The 15,269-nt window shown below is 42.1% G+C and overlaps 1 protein-coding gene across 2 annotated transcripts in view; it reads left to right on the top strand.

Moving 5' to 3' along the window:
• LOC137327111 (succinate--CoA ligase [ADP-forming] subunit beta, mitochondrial-like) overlaps positions 1–15,269 on the top strand; it is an 84,678-nt gene that overhangs the window by 64,235 nt on the left and 5,174 nt on the right. For both annotated transcript variants that reach the window (XM_067992570.1, XM_067992569.1), the window contains one exon: positions 2,170–2,312. In XM_067992570.1, coding sequence (XP_067848671.1) covers positions 2,170–2,312 — 143 coding nt within the window. The remainder of the gene's footprint in view (positions 1–2,169; positions 2,313–15,269) is intronic.

The following is a 15,269-nucleotide window of genomic DNA, read 5'->3' as shown; positions in this document are numbered from 1 at the left end:
TGCGTCCGTGCCTTCAGCTGCCTCAGTCCTTAGCTCTGCAATTCTCTCCCTAAACATCTCTGCCTCTCTACCCCTCTCTCCTAAGATGCTCCTTAAAATCAACCTTTTTGACCAAGCTTTTGGTCACCTGTCCTAATATCTCCTTACGTGGCTCAATGTCAAATTTTCTTTGCTAATCACTTCTTTGAAGTGCCTTGGGGCGTTTTACTACATTAAAGGCACTATATAAATGCAAGGGTAGATAGATAAGTACATGAGAGAGAAAGGAATGGAAGGATATGTTGATAGGGTGGGTGGAGACTCGTGTGGAACATAAACACTGACATAGACCAGTTGGGCCGAATGTCCTGTTTCTGTGCTGTAAATACTATGTAATCCAGCACTCTGTTCCTTACCGACCAGCACAGTTTTCTCAAGTACTGGCATGCAAACATTTGAATTGGAGTGCCCGTTCTGAAAAGGGAAACCGTACTGGGTGCAGATCTGAGAGGAGACTGCATCGGTCAGCTATTTTCCCAATTTTCTTCGTCCTCTCCTGTAGGCAGTGGCTCCTGCTGAGGTACACTTCCACAGACCCAAGTGGCCATTCTTGTGTGAGCCTAGACAGCAGATTATTCAACAATATCCACCCCTGTGCCCTTTCCAGTAGTGGGTCACTGGATTATTTATTTTATTTATTGATTGCCCTTCTAAACCAGCGGCACCAAGGCCAATTGTAGCTCCCACATACTGCCCTGGATGAGATCCGCTTACTTTCCACAGACCAGCGATCAAACCTGGGACCTTCTGGTGCTTATGGCTTAGTATCACACTACGTTAGTACCCATTAAGCCAATGGTGGACTGGTTGCCTGCCAATCCATACTGGCAGAACTCCACACGCTAACAATCAACATAAGGATGAGACCGCTGCTCAGGTGGACTTGTTGCTTGGAGTGCACTTGTGATATAGGTCATTGACTGTACATAGGAACAGCAGTAGGTTATTCAGCCCCTCGAGCCTACTCTGCCATTCAGTTAGACCATGGCTGATTTACCCGTCTTGGCTCCATATCCCTTGATACCCTTACTTAACAAAAATCTATTGATCTCATTCTTAAAAGCTCCAATTGTCCCAGCATCTACAGCCTTTTGGGGGAGAGAATTCCAGATTTCTACTACCCTTTGTGTGAAAAGGGTAGTAGAAAAAGTACTTCCTGATTTCTCTCCTAAATGGCCTAGCTCTAATTTTATTTATCCGCATTCTTGATTCCCCCACCAGAGGAAATAGTTTCTCTGTATCTACCTTATCAAATCCTTTTAACATTTTAAACACCTATATCAGATCATCCTGTTAATTTTCTATACTCAAGGGAAGACAAGCCAAGCTTATGCAACCTGTGCTCATAATTTAACCCTCTAAGACTCTATCATTCTGGTGAATCTGCACTACACCCCCTCCAAGACCTCTATATTCTTCCTGAGGTGCGGTGCCCAGAACTGAACACCGTACTCCAGATGGGGTCTGAACAAGGCTCTATACAACTGAAGCTTAATTTCCTCCCCTTTGCAATCCAGCCCCCCTTGAGATAAAGACCAACATTCCATTAGCCTTTTTGGTTGCTTTTTGTACCTGTGTAGTAGCTTTAAATGATTTGTACAGTGCAAATATTTCTGGATTAATTAGAACTTCAGTTAGAAATGTTGGGCAAGCTTGGAACTGTACCTTGTGTAGAGGATAAACACCAACATGGACTGGTTGGGCTGAACAGCCTGGTTCCGTGTTGTGATTTCTGTCTTTCATATATTGAATTCAGTAAATGAATGCCTTACTCCAATGGGACATTGGATCGATGAAGCAAATTAGCACGGTGGAATCTTTGTTCAAAAATGTAAACTTGCAACGTGATTTAAAAAATGGGCGAACACTTTTAAACAGTGCAAAATGTGCCTAAAATAATGTGGAGGCATTAAGAAAAAGAAAGGCAGTTCTGTGAGTCAAGGAATGACAGATACAGGGAGTCCTTTTTAGTTTTTGATATGCGCATGTCTGTGCATATTACTTTCTCGTCATTTTTTGACTTTGAGGGATGATTCCTTTTTTATGGGAGAATATTCCGAGCCTTTGCTGGTTTTGTTTTGTTAAACATAGGTTGGTTGCATGATCATTGGTGGGTATTTTATTTTGCAGTAAATGGTGCAGGGCTGGCTATGGCCACAATGGATATCATAAAGCTTCATGGAGGAACACCTGCCAACTTTCTAGATGTAGGTGGTGGGGCAACAGCTCAGCAAGTGAATGAGGCATTTAAGCTTATTACTTCAAACAAAAAGGTGAGTGGTGGTGAATTGTTACCCTCTTCCATTACAACTGTTTGGATTGGCCCAGGGATTTTATGATTCTAAATGTTCCTCCCTTCCTCGGACTACCTAAAGTGTTTTTTTTTGTCCACCTTTCCAGTGTACCAGCCTCTGAGCAAAGGAGATTGGACAGGGAGCCTGTGCCACCCAGTCTGCCAATACTTGCAAACATAATTTTAAAAAGGGAGATAGAACAAGTCAATGGAACTATAGACCAGTTAGATTAACATCGGTGGTAGGAAAGATAATGGAATCTTTACTCAAAGATGTAACAGACATCTAAAGAATGAAAATATATTAAAGAATAGTCAGCACGGATTTCAGAAGGGAAAGTCATGCTTGACCAAACTTATTGAATTCTTTGAAGAAGTAACAAAGAGTAGACAAGGGTAATGCAGTGGATGGAATATATTTGGATTTTCAAAAGGCCTTTGATAAGGTACCACATTGTAGACTCATAGCTAAGGTCAGAGCATGTGGAGTCAGGGGATAGACAGAATGGATAGTAAGCTGGCTACAAAACAGGAAACAGAGAGTGGGGGGTAAGGGTAGCTACTCAGACTGGCAAAAGGTGGGAAGTGGTGTTCCACAAGGATTGGTGCTGGGACCAGTGTTGTTCACAATTTACAGTAACGATTTGGATTTGGGAATCGGAAGTACAATTTCAAAATTTGCAAACAACACCAAATTGGGGGGTGCGTCAAAATGCAAGAAGACATTAATAAACTTGCAGAATGGGCATGTAATTGGCAAATGAATTTCAATATAGATAAGTGTGAGGTGGTGCATTTTGGTAGGAAGCATAAGGAGGCTTACATACTGGTTGGATAATAAGAGACTAAATGGGGTAGAGGAGCAAAGGGATCTCGGGGTACAGATACACAATCACTAAAAGTAGTGACGCAGGTTAATAAGGCCATAAAAAGCACTGGGGTTCATTTCAAGAGGGATAGAATTGAAAAGCAAAGAAGTTATGTTAAACTTGTACAGAACCTTGGTTAGACCACACTTGGAGTATTGTGCACAGTTCTGGTCTCCATATTATAAAAAGGCTATAGAGGCCTTGGAGAGGATGCAAATAAGATTCACAAGTACGATGCCAGAACTGTGAGGATATACTTATCAGGAAAGGCTGAACAAGCTGAGACTTTTTTTTCTATAGAAAAGAGAAGGAGGTCTATAAGATAATGAAAGGGTTTGATAGGGTAGACGGAGAGAAAATGTTTCCATTTGTGGGGGAGTCCAAAACTAGAGGTCATAAATATAAGATAGTCACTAATAAATCCAATAGGGAATTCAGGAGAAACGTCTTTACCGAAAGAGTGGTAAGAATGTGGAACTCGTTACCACAAGGAGTAGTTGAGGCAAATAGCATAGATGCATTTAAGGGGAAGCTGGATAGGCACATGAGGGAGAAAGGAATAGAAGGGTATGTTCGCTGATGATTGCACAGTGTTCAGTTCCATTCGCAACCCCTCAGATAATGAAGCTGTCCGTGCCTGCATGCAGCAAGACCTGGACAACATCCAGGCTTGGGCTGATAAGTGGCAAGTAAATTCGTGCCAGATAAGTGTCAGGCAATGACCATCTCCAACAAGAGACGGCCTAACCACCTCCCCTTGACATTCAACGGCATTACCATCGCCAAATCCCTCACCATCAACATCCTGGGGGGTCACCATTGACAGAGACTTAACTGGACCAGCCATAGAAATACTGTGGCTAAAAGAGCAGGTCAGAGGCTGGGTATTCTGTGGCGAGTGACTCACCTCCTGACTCCCCAAAGCCTTTCCACCATCTACAAGGCACAAGTCAGGAGTGTGATGGAATACTCTCCACTTGCTTGGATGAGTGCAGCTCCAACAACACTCAAGAAGCTCGACACCATCCAGGACAAGGCAGCCTGCTTGATTGGCACCCCATCCACCCTAAACATTCACTCCCTTCACTGGCGTACAGTGGCTGCAGTGTGTACCATCCACAGGATGCACTGCAGCAATTCGCCAAGGCTTCTTCGACAGCACCTCCCAAACCCACGACCTCTACCACCTAGAAGGACAAGGGCAGCAGGCACATGGGAACAACACCACCTGCACATTCCCCTCCAAGTCACACATCATCCCAACTTGGAAATATATCGCCGTTCCTTCGTTGTCATTGGGTCAAAATCCCTGGAATTCCCTTCCTAACAGCACTGTGGGAGAACCTTCACCACACGGACTGCAGCGGTTCAAGAAGGCGGCTCACCACCACCTTCTCAAGGGCAATTAGGGATGGGCAATAGATGCTGGCCTTGCCAGCGACGCCCACATCCCATGAACAAATTTTTTTTTAAATATGCTGATCGGGTTAGATGAAGTAGTGAAGTAGGAGGCTCGTGTGGAGCATAAATGCCGGCATAGACCAGTTGGGCCGAATGACCTGATTCTGGGCTGTAGTTTCGATGTAACTTGATGTAATTATAGATGATTGAGACGCATTTGGCCCATTTAACACATCCTCCTGTAGAAACCTGGAATGTCACCAAGATCAAACTGCTTTGTAACCAGTTGCCGGGAAGCTCGCAAGAAAAGTCCGTCACTTGGGAACGGCCATGGAATATTTCCATGACCACCAATAAGATCTGCAACTTACCGAGTGTCAAACTGTGGGTGTCTGACCACGTCATACTCTGCTTTGCCGCCGTATGGTGGTGCATTCATTTGAAATACCTACTAGGCTTTCTGCTTTATTAAATAAGATAGTGGAACGCTGGCTGCTCTGTACAAGTGGTTGCAAATACAACTAAACATGTGGTTGACCTTCTTTCTGAATGGAAACCTCAGTTTTTATTGAGCTGCAAATTTATTGCTCCCCTTTTCAAGAAGAAAATTGAAGAAAACATTCTGTAAAGGTTTGTCCTGTTAGTTCTAGTGCAGTTCATTACAGTGGATTACTGTTGTGACCGTAGCAATATTGTAGTTTTCAGGGTTTTACAAAACATAGTGAGGGGTTGAAGGCATTCTTGCAAACTCTCTCCATGCAGCACAAGACTTGCTGTCTGAGAGAGCAGAGAGGTGACATGTGCCACTTTTTACCTGTCTGGGTGTTCAGAGATATGCAGGGGCAGACTGGGTCAGATTGCACATTTCCCTTACTGCCACCCATCTCCTCATATTTTAGACAACGGTGCTTGACAACGTAGATAAAATCAGAAACCTGCCATGTGGGAGCTGTAGCTGAAGAGAGGTTTAATGGATATTTTAGCGTACCAGTAAAACAAAGTTACAACATAGTGCTTTTGTCCACTATTCTGTTGCCTTGATTTTTCCAGTGATGTCATCGGTAGAATGGATATGTCTGAGTCCGTGCTGCAGCTGCTGTGGTCGGTATTTTGTATCCCGGGTAGAATTCTCAGTAGATATTCAGGAATGTAGCTGTTTGTGGAGTACCCCAAGATCGACATTGTTGAAGCTGTTCAAAATGTTGTTGGAAGCGCTGATTTGCAAGAAAGCTGGGTTTTGGTATCCTGACAAATATATGCCGAGAAACCAGATGATTTCTTAATTCTCTCCTTTGACTCCTTACTAAGCAACCGTCTGGGGATTTACCTCTCAATGTAGGTCTTGGGATGAGTGATCCCTTCTTACACTAACCGGTTGAGATCAAAATTAATTTAATTTACAAATCCTCGGTTAAATTACCATCATGCTGTGAGTTAACTTTCTTGCCAAATCATCCAAGAAGAAGCCAGTGCACAAGTCATGCACTAAACACTATTTGTCACAAATCCCAAGAATGCTGTATAGACATGCAAATGTAATCCCTTACCTAGCAGTTGAGTAGTAAATTATTAATGGACAGAGTTACTTAACAAAATGAGTAGCAAAGGTTACACAGGCAATTCAGTGTATCACTGTAAATCAGCATGAATAGATGCTGAGCATTAACAATAGCAGTGACCAGAGTCTGAGGTTATAGATTGGTGAAATGACTTAATGTAATTCCTTGGATAGCTGACTGGCTTTGAATAGCCAGTCTATCAAATAGATTAAGTCTACGTGTGTAATTAACAATGTTCAGAGCTTACATAACCTCATCCTCACGAGCAGCGTTGGATTAATCTCCTTCCTTCCTTGGGCGCAAGTATTGGCTTCTGGAATGTTAAGTCATCGAACCCCTTCGTGGCGGGATTATCTGTTTCACTTGGATCTTCGGTGCTGACTGACCCCATCTTTACACCCAAGTGACAATATCTGGGCTGGCTTCTCCTCTCACCTTTCTCTATCTCAAACTACTCACAATTAAGTGACACTCTTAGCTTGGCTTGTAACGAGTTGGTATAGCCACAGTTTAGTTTCTAACCCAATTTAGCTTCCCGTTACAGCACACAGGACTCCAGGTGTAATAGTGATTTGTATACTGCAACGGATGTGGCAGGAGAGGGTAATTACATGTCAAGTTTATATAGGTAATTTCCATTATAAATGTGGATAAAGTGATTCATAATGGAACAAGTTGACAGGAAGTGCGTGCAGATGTAAGATTTTTAATACGCTGTTAAGAGATAGATATAGATTTATTGAAGGGAGGGAGGCAGTACAAAGGAAAGGTCTACCAAATTATTTCCAGAACAGTGGGGACAGCTTTGAGGAGTGGCCAGCTACCCTGAGATTTTTCTCTTGAAAGAAGACTGAGGGGTAATTTTATAGAAGTTTTATGATAGAGAACAAGTTGAGCTATACTGCTAGTTTCACATTAACCTCTGCTCAGACCAACACAGAACTATTAGGATTATGCTACAATTCATTATTTCTGTTGGACTGTCTGGGAATGTTTTGAAGTTCACTTTGCACGTCTTGGAGTTTTGTTGCCGTTGGTGTGAAGCTGAGACAGTATGAGGTAATCTCCTAAAGGTAGTCTTGCACTGGTTGCTAATGTAATACGTTGGCAATTCAACTTCACCACTCCAGAGCTACTACAGGTATCAGACTTGTCTCAGTTGGTCGATTTTGCGCCTCTGAGTCAGATGAACACAGTTTTGAGCCCCACTCCAGAGACTCGAGCACATAATCTAGGCTGGCATTTCAGATACCAACTGTCAGAGATGCCATCTATCGAATGAAACATTAAACTGAGGGCCCAACTTCCCCCTCAGGTGGACATAAAAGATCCCAAGTCACTTTTCAAAGAGGAGCAGGGGGTACTTCCTGGTGTCCTGGCCAGTATTTAAACTTCAACCAACACCACCAAAAAAGATATCTGGTCATTTATCTCATTGCTGTTTGTGGGATCTTGCTGTGTGCAAATTGGCTGCCACATTTCCTACATTACAATTGCGACTACACTTCAAAAAGTACTTCATTGGCTGTGAAGTGCTTTGGGACGTCCTGAGGTCGCGAAAAGTGCTATTTAGATGCAAGTTTGTTCAAAGTTTGCTTTGATGACCAGGAATTCCTCACTAACTTCCCTATTCATCAGTTATTTAAGAAAGTTGCTCCATGTCTGTATACCCCAATCACCTCTGAAGAATGGCTCCTGGCCCAGAATGTTTGATATCATTTCTGAATCTCCGCTTCTGACCTGCTTCAAGACAGAATCCCGTTGTTCTTTGTAGATTTTGCTGACGGTCGCCTGAGTGACATCATATTCTCTTGCTAATTCAGTCTGTGAATGACATTTTATCCAGAGCGATAGATCCGGTCAGGTCAATCTGTGGTTGTCAAAATGTGCACACGCAATGAGAACTTTGGAGGGTTGAAGGACGGTAGAACATTATCCGATCTTTTGTTAATCTGGACTGAGGATGTCCACCATATTAGACGAATTATAACATTTTGCAGCGATAATAATACGCAAACTCAAATGTGTATAAAACATACCGAGCACAGCTGGGACCGACCTCCAGTCTGACATTATGCGGATCATGAAGGAAATGAGCTTGGTGAAGGCCTGGGGGAAGATGAGGGAGAAAGTATGGAGTGATATGAGATTAGGGCAAGGGTGAGCGTACGGGTGGCAGTCCAGGTTAGGGAAGAAAGTGGCTGATGCAGTCGGGTAAATGATAATCTTTTAGTATAACTTCTTTACCCAGAGAGTAGTTAGAATGTGGAACTTGCTACTGCATGGAGTAGCTGAGGCAGATAGCATGGATTCATTTAAGGGGCAGATAGATAAGTACATGAGGGAGACAGGAAAGCAGGATAGAAGGCTTGGGGCTCTTCTCTCTAGAAAAGAGAAGAATGAGAAGGTGATCTAATAGAGGTCTTTTAACATTATGAAGGGGTTTGATAGAGATGATATTGTGGGCGAGTCCAAAACTAGGGAGTGTAAGTATAAGACAGTCACTAATAAATCCAACAAGAAATTCAGGAGAAACTACTTTAGTCAGAGTGGTGAGAATGTGGAACTCGCTAACACATGGTTGAGGTGAATAGTGGGGAAGCTAGACAAGTATATGAGGGTGAAAGAAATAGAAGGGTATGTTGATAGGTTGAGATGGAGAAAGGTGGGAGGAGGCTTGTGTGGAGTATAAACACTGGTACAGACCAGTTGGGCCCCATGGCCTATTTCTGTACTGTAAATTCTATGTCATAACAAAAGGCAACTTAATGTTATGCGAACTTGGCTGTACCTTTTTTTGAGGGTTTACTAACCTGTTAGTTTTCATGTTGGGCCATGTGCTCCTGCAACCAAGAGGGATAATGGGAGATGCCTGCAGGTAGTCTTTGCTTCTGTGAACGTGGCTACAAAGGACTCCTTGCACAATCTTGAGGTTGAATTAGTATTACTGGGCTGGCCAGTTTCTTAAGGTGTGCTACTGTAATTGGGAGACGCCCAATACCCATGGGTGGTGCCATCCACTTCCTATTCAGCATCCTTTCATGGAAAGACACCGTCCATATACTTAGTTATATGTATGTGCTCATGAACCTAGTCATCCATTGATAAAGTCTACTAACTGAAAGAGACCCCTCTAGGAAGAGTAGCTCTCGATTTGGAATGATCTCGGCAAAGTTTCGGAATGGAGCGAAGATAAGAGAAGCCAATGTACAATATTGCACCAAGTTTGTTATTTCCCCATATAAAGTCCAAATTTTGTGTTTTTTCTTCCTCCTTGGATTTGTGCAGGAGACTGTGTAGTATCCCAAGCGGCATATTTGTATCTTGGTTAAGTTTAGTGCTCTATTCAGTTTGGGCACATGAATTGATTGCCCTGGATACTAACCCCGTGTTAACCTGGTACCATGTGCCCATGAATTTCCAATACATGTTCATCTGGACAACTTCCCCCAGAGCTGTTGAGTTTCATATTCCCGATTTGGGAACAGGAGTAGGCCATTCAGCCCCTCAAGACTGTTCCTCCATTCAGTCAGATCATTCGTGATCTGTACTTCAACTCCATTTACCTTCCTTTGATACCTTGCCTAACAAACACCTATTGATCTAGGTCTTGAAAATTTCAATTGACCCCCGGCATCCACAGGGGGGAGAGAGTGGTCCCGATTTCGGCTAGCCTTTGTGTCCCGATTTCAGCTAGCCTTTGTGTCCCGATTTCGGCTAGCCTTTGTGTCCCGATTTCGGCTAGCCTTTGTGTCCCGATTTCAGCTAGCCTTTGTGTCCCGATTTCGGCTAGCCTTTGTGTGAAAAAGTGCTTTGCGATTCACTCCTATATGTATTCTTGCCTTATGGAGGCCACAGGACCCTTCCATGAAAAATAGAGGATTGCAATGATTTAGGAAGCATCCAAAAAATACCAAGGCCTCATTTTGAAAAGAGTTTGTGGTTGGTTACCACCTCATCCCACCACAGAAACAAAAGCGACTTGAATGGTTGTCCCATTGTAAAGGCTGGGAATGAAAACGGAAGCATCTTGTAGTAGTCCTGAAGTACAGCGAAATGGACCTGAACCATTGAGGTGCTGTGTTATGTGCCTTTTGATTAGTAGTAGATTACATTCTGGACAGATACACCAGCAGGAAATCTGTTTTTATCTTTGTATCCCTGACAGATGCTCTCAAAACTTTCAATCTTTAGATATTCAAAAGTGCATAGAGAAGACAAAATATTGATGCTGGTTTTTTTTCTGACCTGGGTCAGGAAATTTACAAGCACTGTCCAATCTGCAAACTCCCCATACCAAACAGCAACTGAAATGATTGACCTCAGACTGTGTTTACTTACAGCGATTAGACTTTATAGCCTTAAAAGGGAAAGGCCATATTAAGCATAGATCCATCTTTAGCAGCATAATAATAGATTATACATCACATGGTATAATGCTTCTGTCATTATAAGACACTGTTTCATCTGACTTACTGTGAATAATGCCACTAATCCGCAAATTGCTGCTTTAAAAAGTTGTAATTCTTGGTGTGACCATTCCCGACAATGAAGTTCAGCAGCTATACACTTTTCTCTGCGGCAAAAAAAAATCACTGTTTGAAGTCCTCCTCAAAAATCTAAATACAGCAAAGCCTGTTAATTGTACCGTTTTAATATTTTCTGCTTGTTGAACTCCAGATGTTTCTGATCAATTCTGGTTTTAGGTCCTAAGAGTTTCTGGGTTAAAGCACCCCAGTTAACAACAGCTAACCAAAATTTAATATGAAATTTACAATTGAACCATTTGATGTTTAGATGAGCCTTGCCATTTTCATTCATGGTATTGAAATATCTATGAATCTAATCTAATCCTTTAATCCTTCCATCACCTGCTTTGCAATGTTTGTGACCTATTTCTATTAAGATGTTCTAATCTTTATCTTTTTTCATTTGTTTTTATAAAAACCATTTCATATCCTAAATATGTTTATAATTTAATAGATAAGAGGGCTCTGCTGAACAAGCAATTATAATTATGCAAACGTAAAAACTCCTGTGCTTTAGGACTGAGGGACTAATGGAGCCGGATTTCCCAAAGAGGGAAAGGGAGCAGCAGGAGAAAAATGCAGGATTTTTTTTTAAAAGGAGAGAATAGCAAATGGAATAATGCACTAAAAACCTGAGAGGTTTTCACTCGGTCATTTCCTAGCACTAAGAAATTAGCAATGGGCAGGAAGAATTAAAAGACAGATGTGTATTTAATAGCATCTTATCAAGTCTGAGAAACATATCAAAGTGCTGCATACAAATTACTTTTTGAAGAGCAGCCAGTGTTGGGTAGGCAAATGCAGAAGCCAATTCGCACGCAACTAGATCGCAGAGACAGCAATGATAAGAGTGACCCATTAATCTATTTCTAGTGGTGTTGGTTGAGGGAAAAATGTTAGCACAAACGGATGGAACCTCAGTTTAATGATTCATCCAAATCACAGCATCTCTGACAATGCTGCAATACCTTCGTACTGCGCTGAAGTGTCACTTTAGATTATATGCTTAAGTCTTCGAGTGGGTGGTTGCGGCGGTGTGTGGTTGGAATGAGCTGGGCAGAGGCTTACTCCTGGCGCCTGGATGAAGAGTTTTGAGTGGAAATGAAATTTGTAAAAAATTAATGTTTAAAATTAAAAGCTAATTTAATGCGAGGTTGATTTATAGCCACATGTTGCTGTTAATTTATGCTCAGTACCCGAGGCAACGTGTTCTCCGGTTTGTGTGATACTGAAGGCCTCAAATGCTCGTGTGAACGAAGGTTTTAGTGCAGTGGTTGCGAATTTATCGTCTGGTTTTTTTCCGTCCCTTGGACCGGCTGTGTATCAGCAATTGAGTTTCTTCCAAGGAGTAAGGAACAGGCCGCAAAAAAGTTTTAGTGACCATGGCCCCTCGAGTGCACTCCTAAACCAGTGAAATAAAAGTAAGGAAGTCATGATGAACCTTAATAAAACAGTGGTTCGGCCACAGCTGGAGTATTGTGTCCAGCTCTGGGCACCACTTTAGGAAAGATGTGAAGGCCTTAGAGAGGGTGCAGAAGAGATTTACTAGAATGATTCCAGGGATGAGACACTTCAGTTACGTGGATAGACTGGAGAAGCTGGGGTTGCTCTCCTTGGAACAGAGAAGATTGAGTGGAGATTTGATAGAGGTATTCAAAATCACGAAGGGTCTAGACAGAGTAGATAGAGAGAAACTGTTCCCATTGGTGGAAGGATCAAGAACTAGCGGTCATAGATTTAAGGTGATTGGCAAAAGAACCAAAGGTGACATGAGGAAAAACTTTTGTACACAACGAGTGGTTAAGATCTGGAATACACTGCTAGAGGGGGTGGTGGAGGCAGATTCAATCACGGCTTTCAAAGGGGAACAGGATAAGTATTTGAAAGGAAAAAATTTGCAGGGCTACGGGGAAAGGGCGGGGGAGTGGGACTAGCTGGATTGCACTTGCGTAGAGCCGGCACTGACTCGATGCGCCAAATGGCCTCCTTCCGGGCTGTAACCTTTCTATGATTTTATGAGCCCATGACCTACTGATTCACATGAAAGTGCTATTAACTGAGCCAGGATGACATTGAGTTCAAGATTAAAGGAAAAACAGGAGAAAATGAAGGTCTGATGGTCCAGGACACTGGTGGGCTGATGCCCTGAGTGTAGGATGGAAGGGAGAGAAGATGCAGATTCCACTCCAGTGACTACCCATATGCTGAGTTCCCAGCCTCCCACTGAGATGCTGGATGGTGAGAAAAACACAGGAGAGACACTTCTGCAGTGGAATACATAGTACATTGGAAGCAATGGGCAAAGAGTCTATTTCTCATACTTTCTTGCACCTTTAAGAACAATATTGGTAGAAGCCTGAAACCAATTGACTTAAACAAATGTTTTGTTTAATGTACATATATATTTAAATGTCTTGCATCCATGAGGCAAAAAGTAGTGATTGGCTAAATTAGAGACTATCTGTTAAGTTAATGAAGTCGATCCATTGGCTGAAATATCCCATTGACTAAATTTGAAATAATCAAAAACCACTTCCACTCACTAATCAATTGTAAACAATTTTACAACACCAAGTTATAGTCCAACAAATTTATTTTAAATTCCACAAGCTTTCGGAGGCTTCCTCCTTCGTCAGGTGAACGGTGTGGAAATGAAATTTTCGAATCCTTCGTATTTGAAAATCACAGAACAATGCCTGGTGATTACTGCCCGTTGCCAAGGCAATCACAGTGAGCAGACAGAAAGGTGTCACCTAAAAAGGCCACCGAATATACAAACCCCCAAAAAAAGAGAGAAGGAAGACAGTCAATGACCCGTTATATTAAAAACAGATAACATTTGTTCGCTGGTGGGGTTACGTGTAGTGTGACATGAACCCAAGATCCCGGTTGAGGCCGTCCTCATGGGTGCGGAACTTGGCTATCAATTTCTGCTCGACGATTTTGCGTTGTCGTGTGTCTCGAAGGCCGCCTTGGAGTATGCTTACTAAACAGGTAGAGAAAACTACTAATCAACAAGCAAATCACTATCTGGAACCAGCAATTCCCACAAGACAAACCAATCAAGTTGCTCAAACAACTTTTTCAAACTGCATTTGGCCACCACTTTCCTTTTTCACTGGTCAGTATTTATAGCTTAAAGAAAAAAGCTATAACGTAACAAACACATTAAAAAAAATACACAATTCTGGAAAAATCATTCCCCTAAAATTGGTCATTGAATGTTCAAAATGCTTGCAAGAATCTCCTGTTGAAGGCCTGGCCCTCACTCTGGGGCCTGGGACTCTAGCTGTGCTCGAGTCCCAGGGGTTAGAAATTTCACCTACGCCTGCAGCTCTAGGAGCTTTAGCTCGCTTTGACTAATTCTGTGTGTGAAAATAAAACATCATGGAAGTTCTAGTTTTCACCCTGCTCCTGTGGAACCATAATAATCAGAACACAATGACTATCTGTATCACATGACAAGTCGGAGGAACGTTTGCAAATCACAGAGATGTGAGCAGGGAAAAATTGCCAAGAGTATAATTTTTTTTTAACTGTTTTTACATACAACTTAAGCCATTTTAAATGGAAATTCTGCACTAATTGTTTAGTTTGGGATGAGGCTGTTTTTCATATCGTGAATGGGTACTGATATTTGCGCCAGGGCTGGGGATTTTTCTGAGGCTGTTTGATGCTGAGCTGGTACATTGCGACTGGAGTCAGTCAGACCGAGTGTGGCAAATAACCATGTGCTAGTCAGGCGAGACTCCAGTGGGAAACCATTCCTGGTGCAGTGCTACACAAATTATCTGATTATTCTGTTTTTTAAGCACTAAATTCTGACTGCTATTATTTATATTAATTCAAATGATTGGATAATTCAATTTTTTTTTAGCGTAAAAGCTTCATCTTATCAGTGGTAGACTTCATTCAGCTGTTATTGCATTTGTTGTTTCATAGTTATTGTTTGCATTGAACAAGCTATCTAGTCTTTTTTCTCCTTGTATTGATTTTTCTTTTTCAAATCAAAATATGGAGTGAAATGGTACTCCTGAGGTGACCAGATGTTTGCAGCAACTTTTTTTTAAGATAGTCAGTGTACAGCCATCTGTTTTAAATTATCTTGAGTGACTGCTAGGTGGAATTAGGAATGTAATTGAAAGATGCAGTTAACTTTTCAGTTCCTGTTCACCTGACAATGCAATGCCTCTTGCTCTAAAACCTGAAATCTGTGTTAGACAAGCATTGAGGAAGATGGAAATTCCCAACAGTAAGGGTAGTGAACTGGGTTCCCCTTGTGCATCTGTTTAAAAGTCTAGCACATCAAACTTCCTAATATTTTACATTTCAAAATGGCATTGTGTGGATGAGCAGTAACAGGGGAGATGCATCTACACTTGATCAATGGACCAAATCTAGTTAGAAGTATTTCTGATCCCAATTCAGTGAAATTGATCAGTAGGTAAGCAGGCTATCACTTAATCAATTACCATCGCCGAATCCCCCACCATCAACATCCTGGGGGTCACCATTGACCAGAAACTTAACTGGACCAGCCACATAAATACTGTGGCTACAAGAGCAGGTTGGAGGCTGG

This window comes from Heptranchias perlo, chromosome 11 (genome assembly GCF_035084215.1).
Source record: "Heptranchias perlo isolate sHepPer1 chromosome 11, sHepPer1.hap1, whole genome shotgun sequence".
Taxonomy (NCBI): Eukaryota; Metazoa; Chordata; class Chondrichthyes; order Hexanchiformes; family Hexanchidae; genus Heptranchias; species Heptranchias perlo.
The sequence above is the reverse complement of the archived record's forward strand: the minus strand, read 5'-3'. Positions and strand labels throughout refer to the sequence as shown.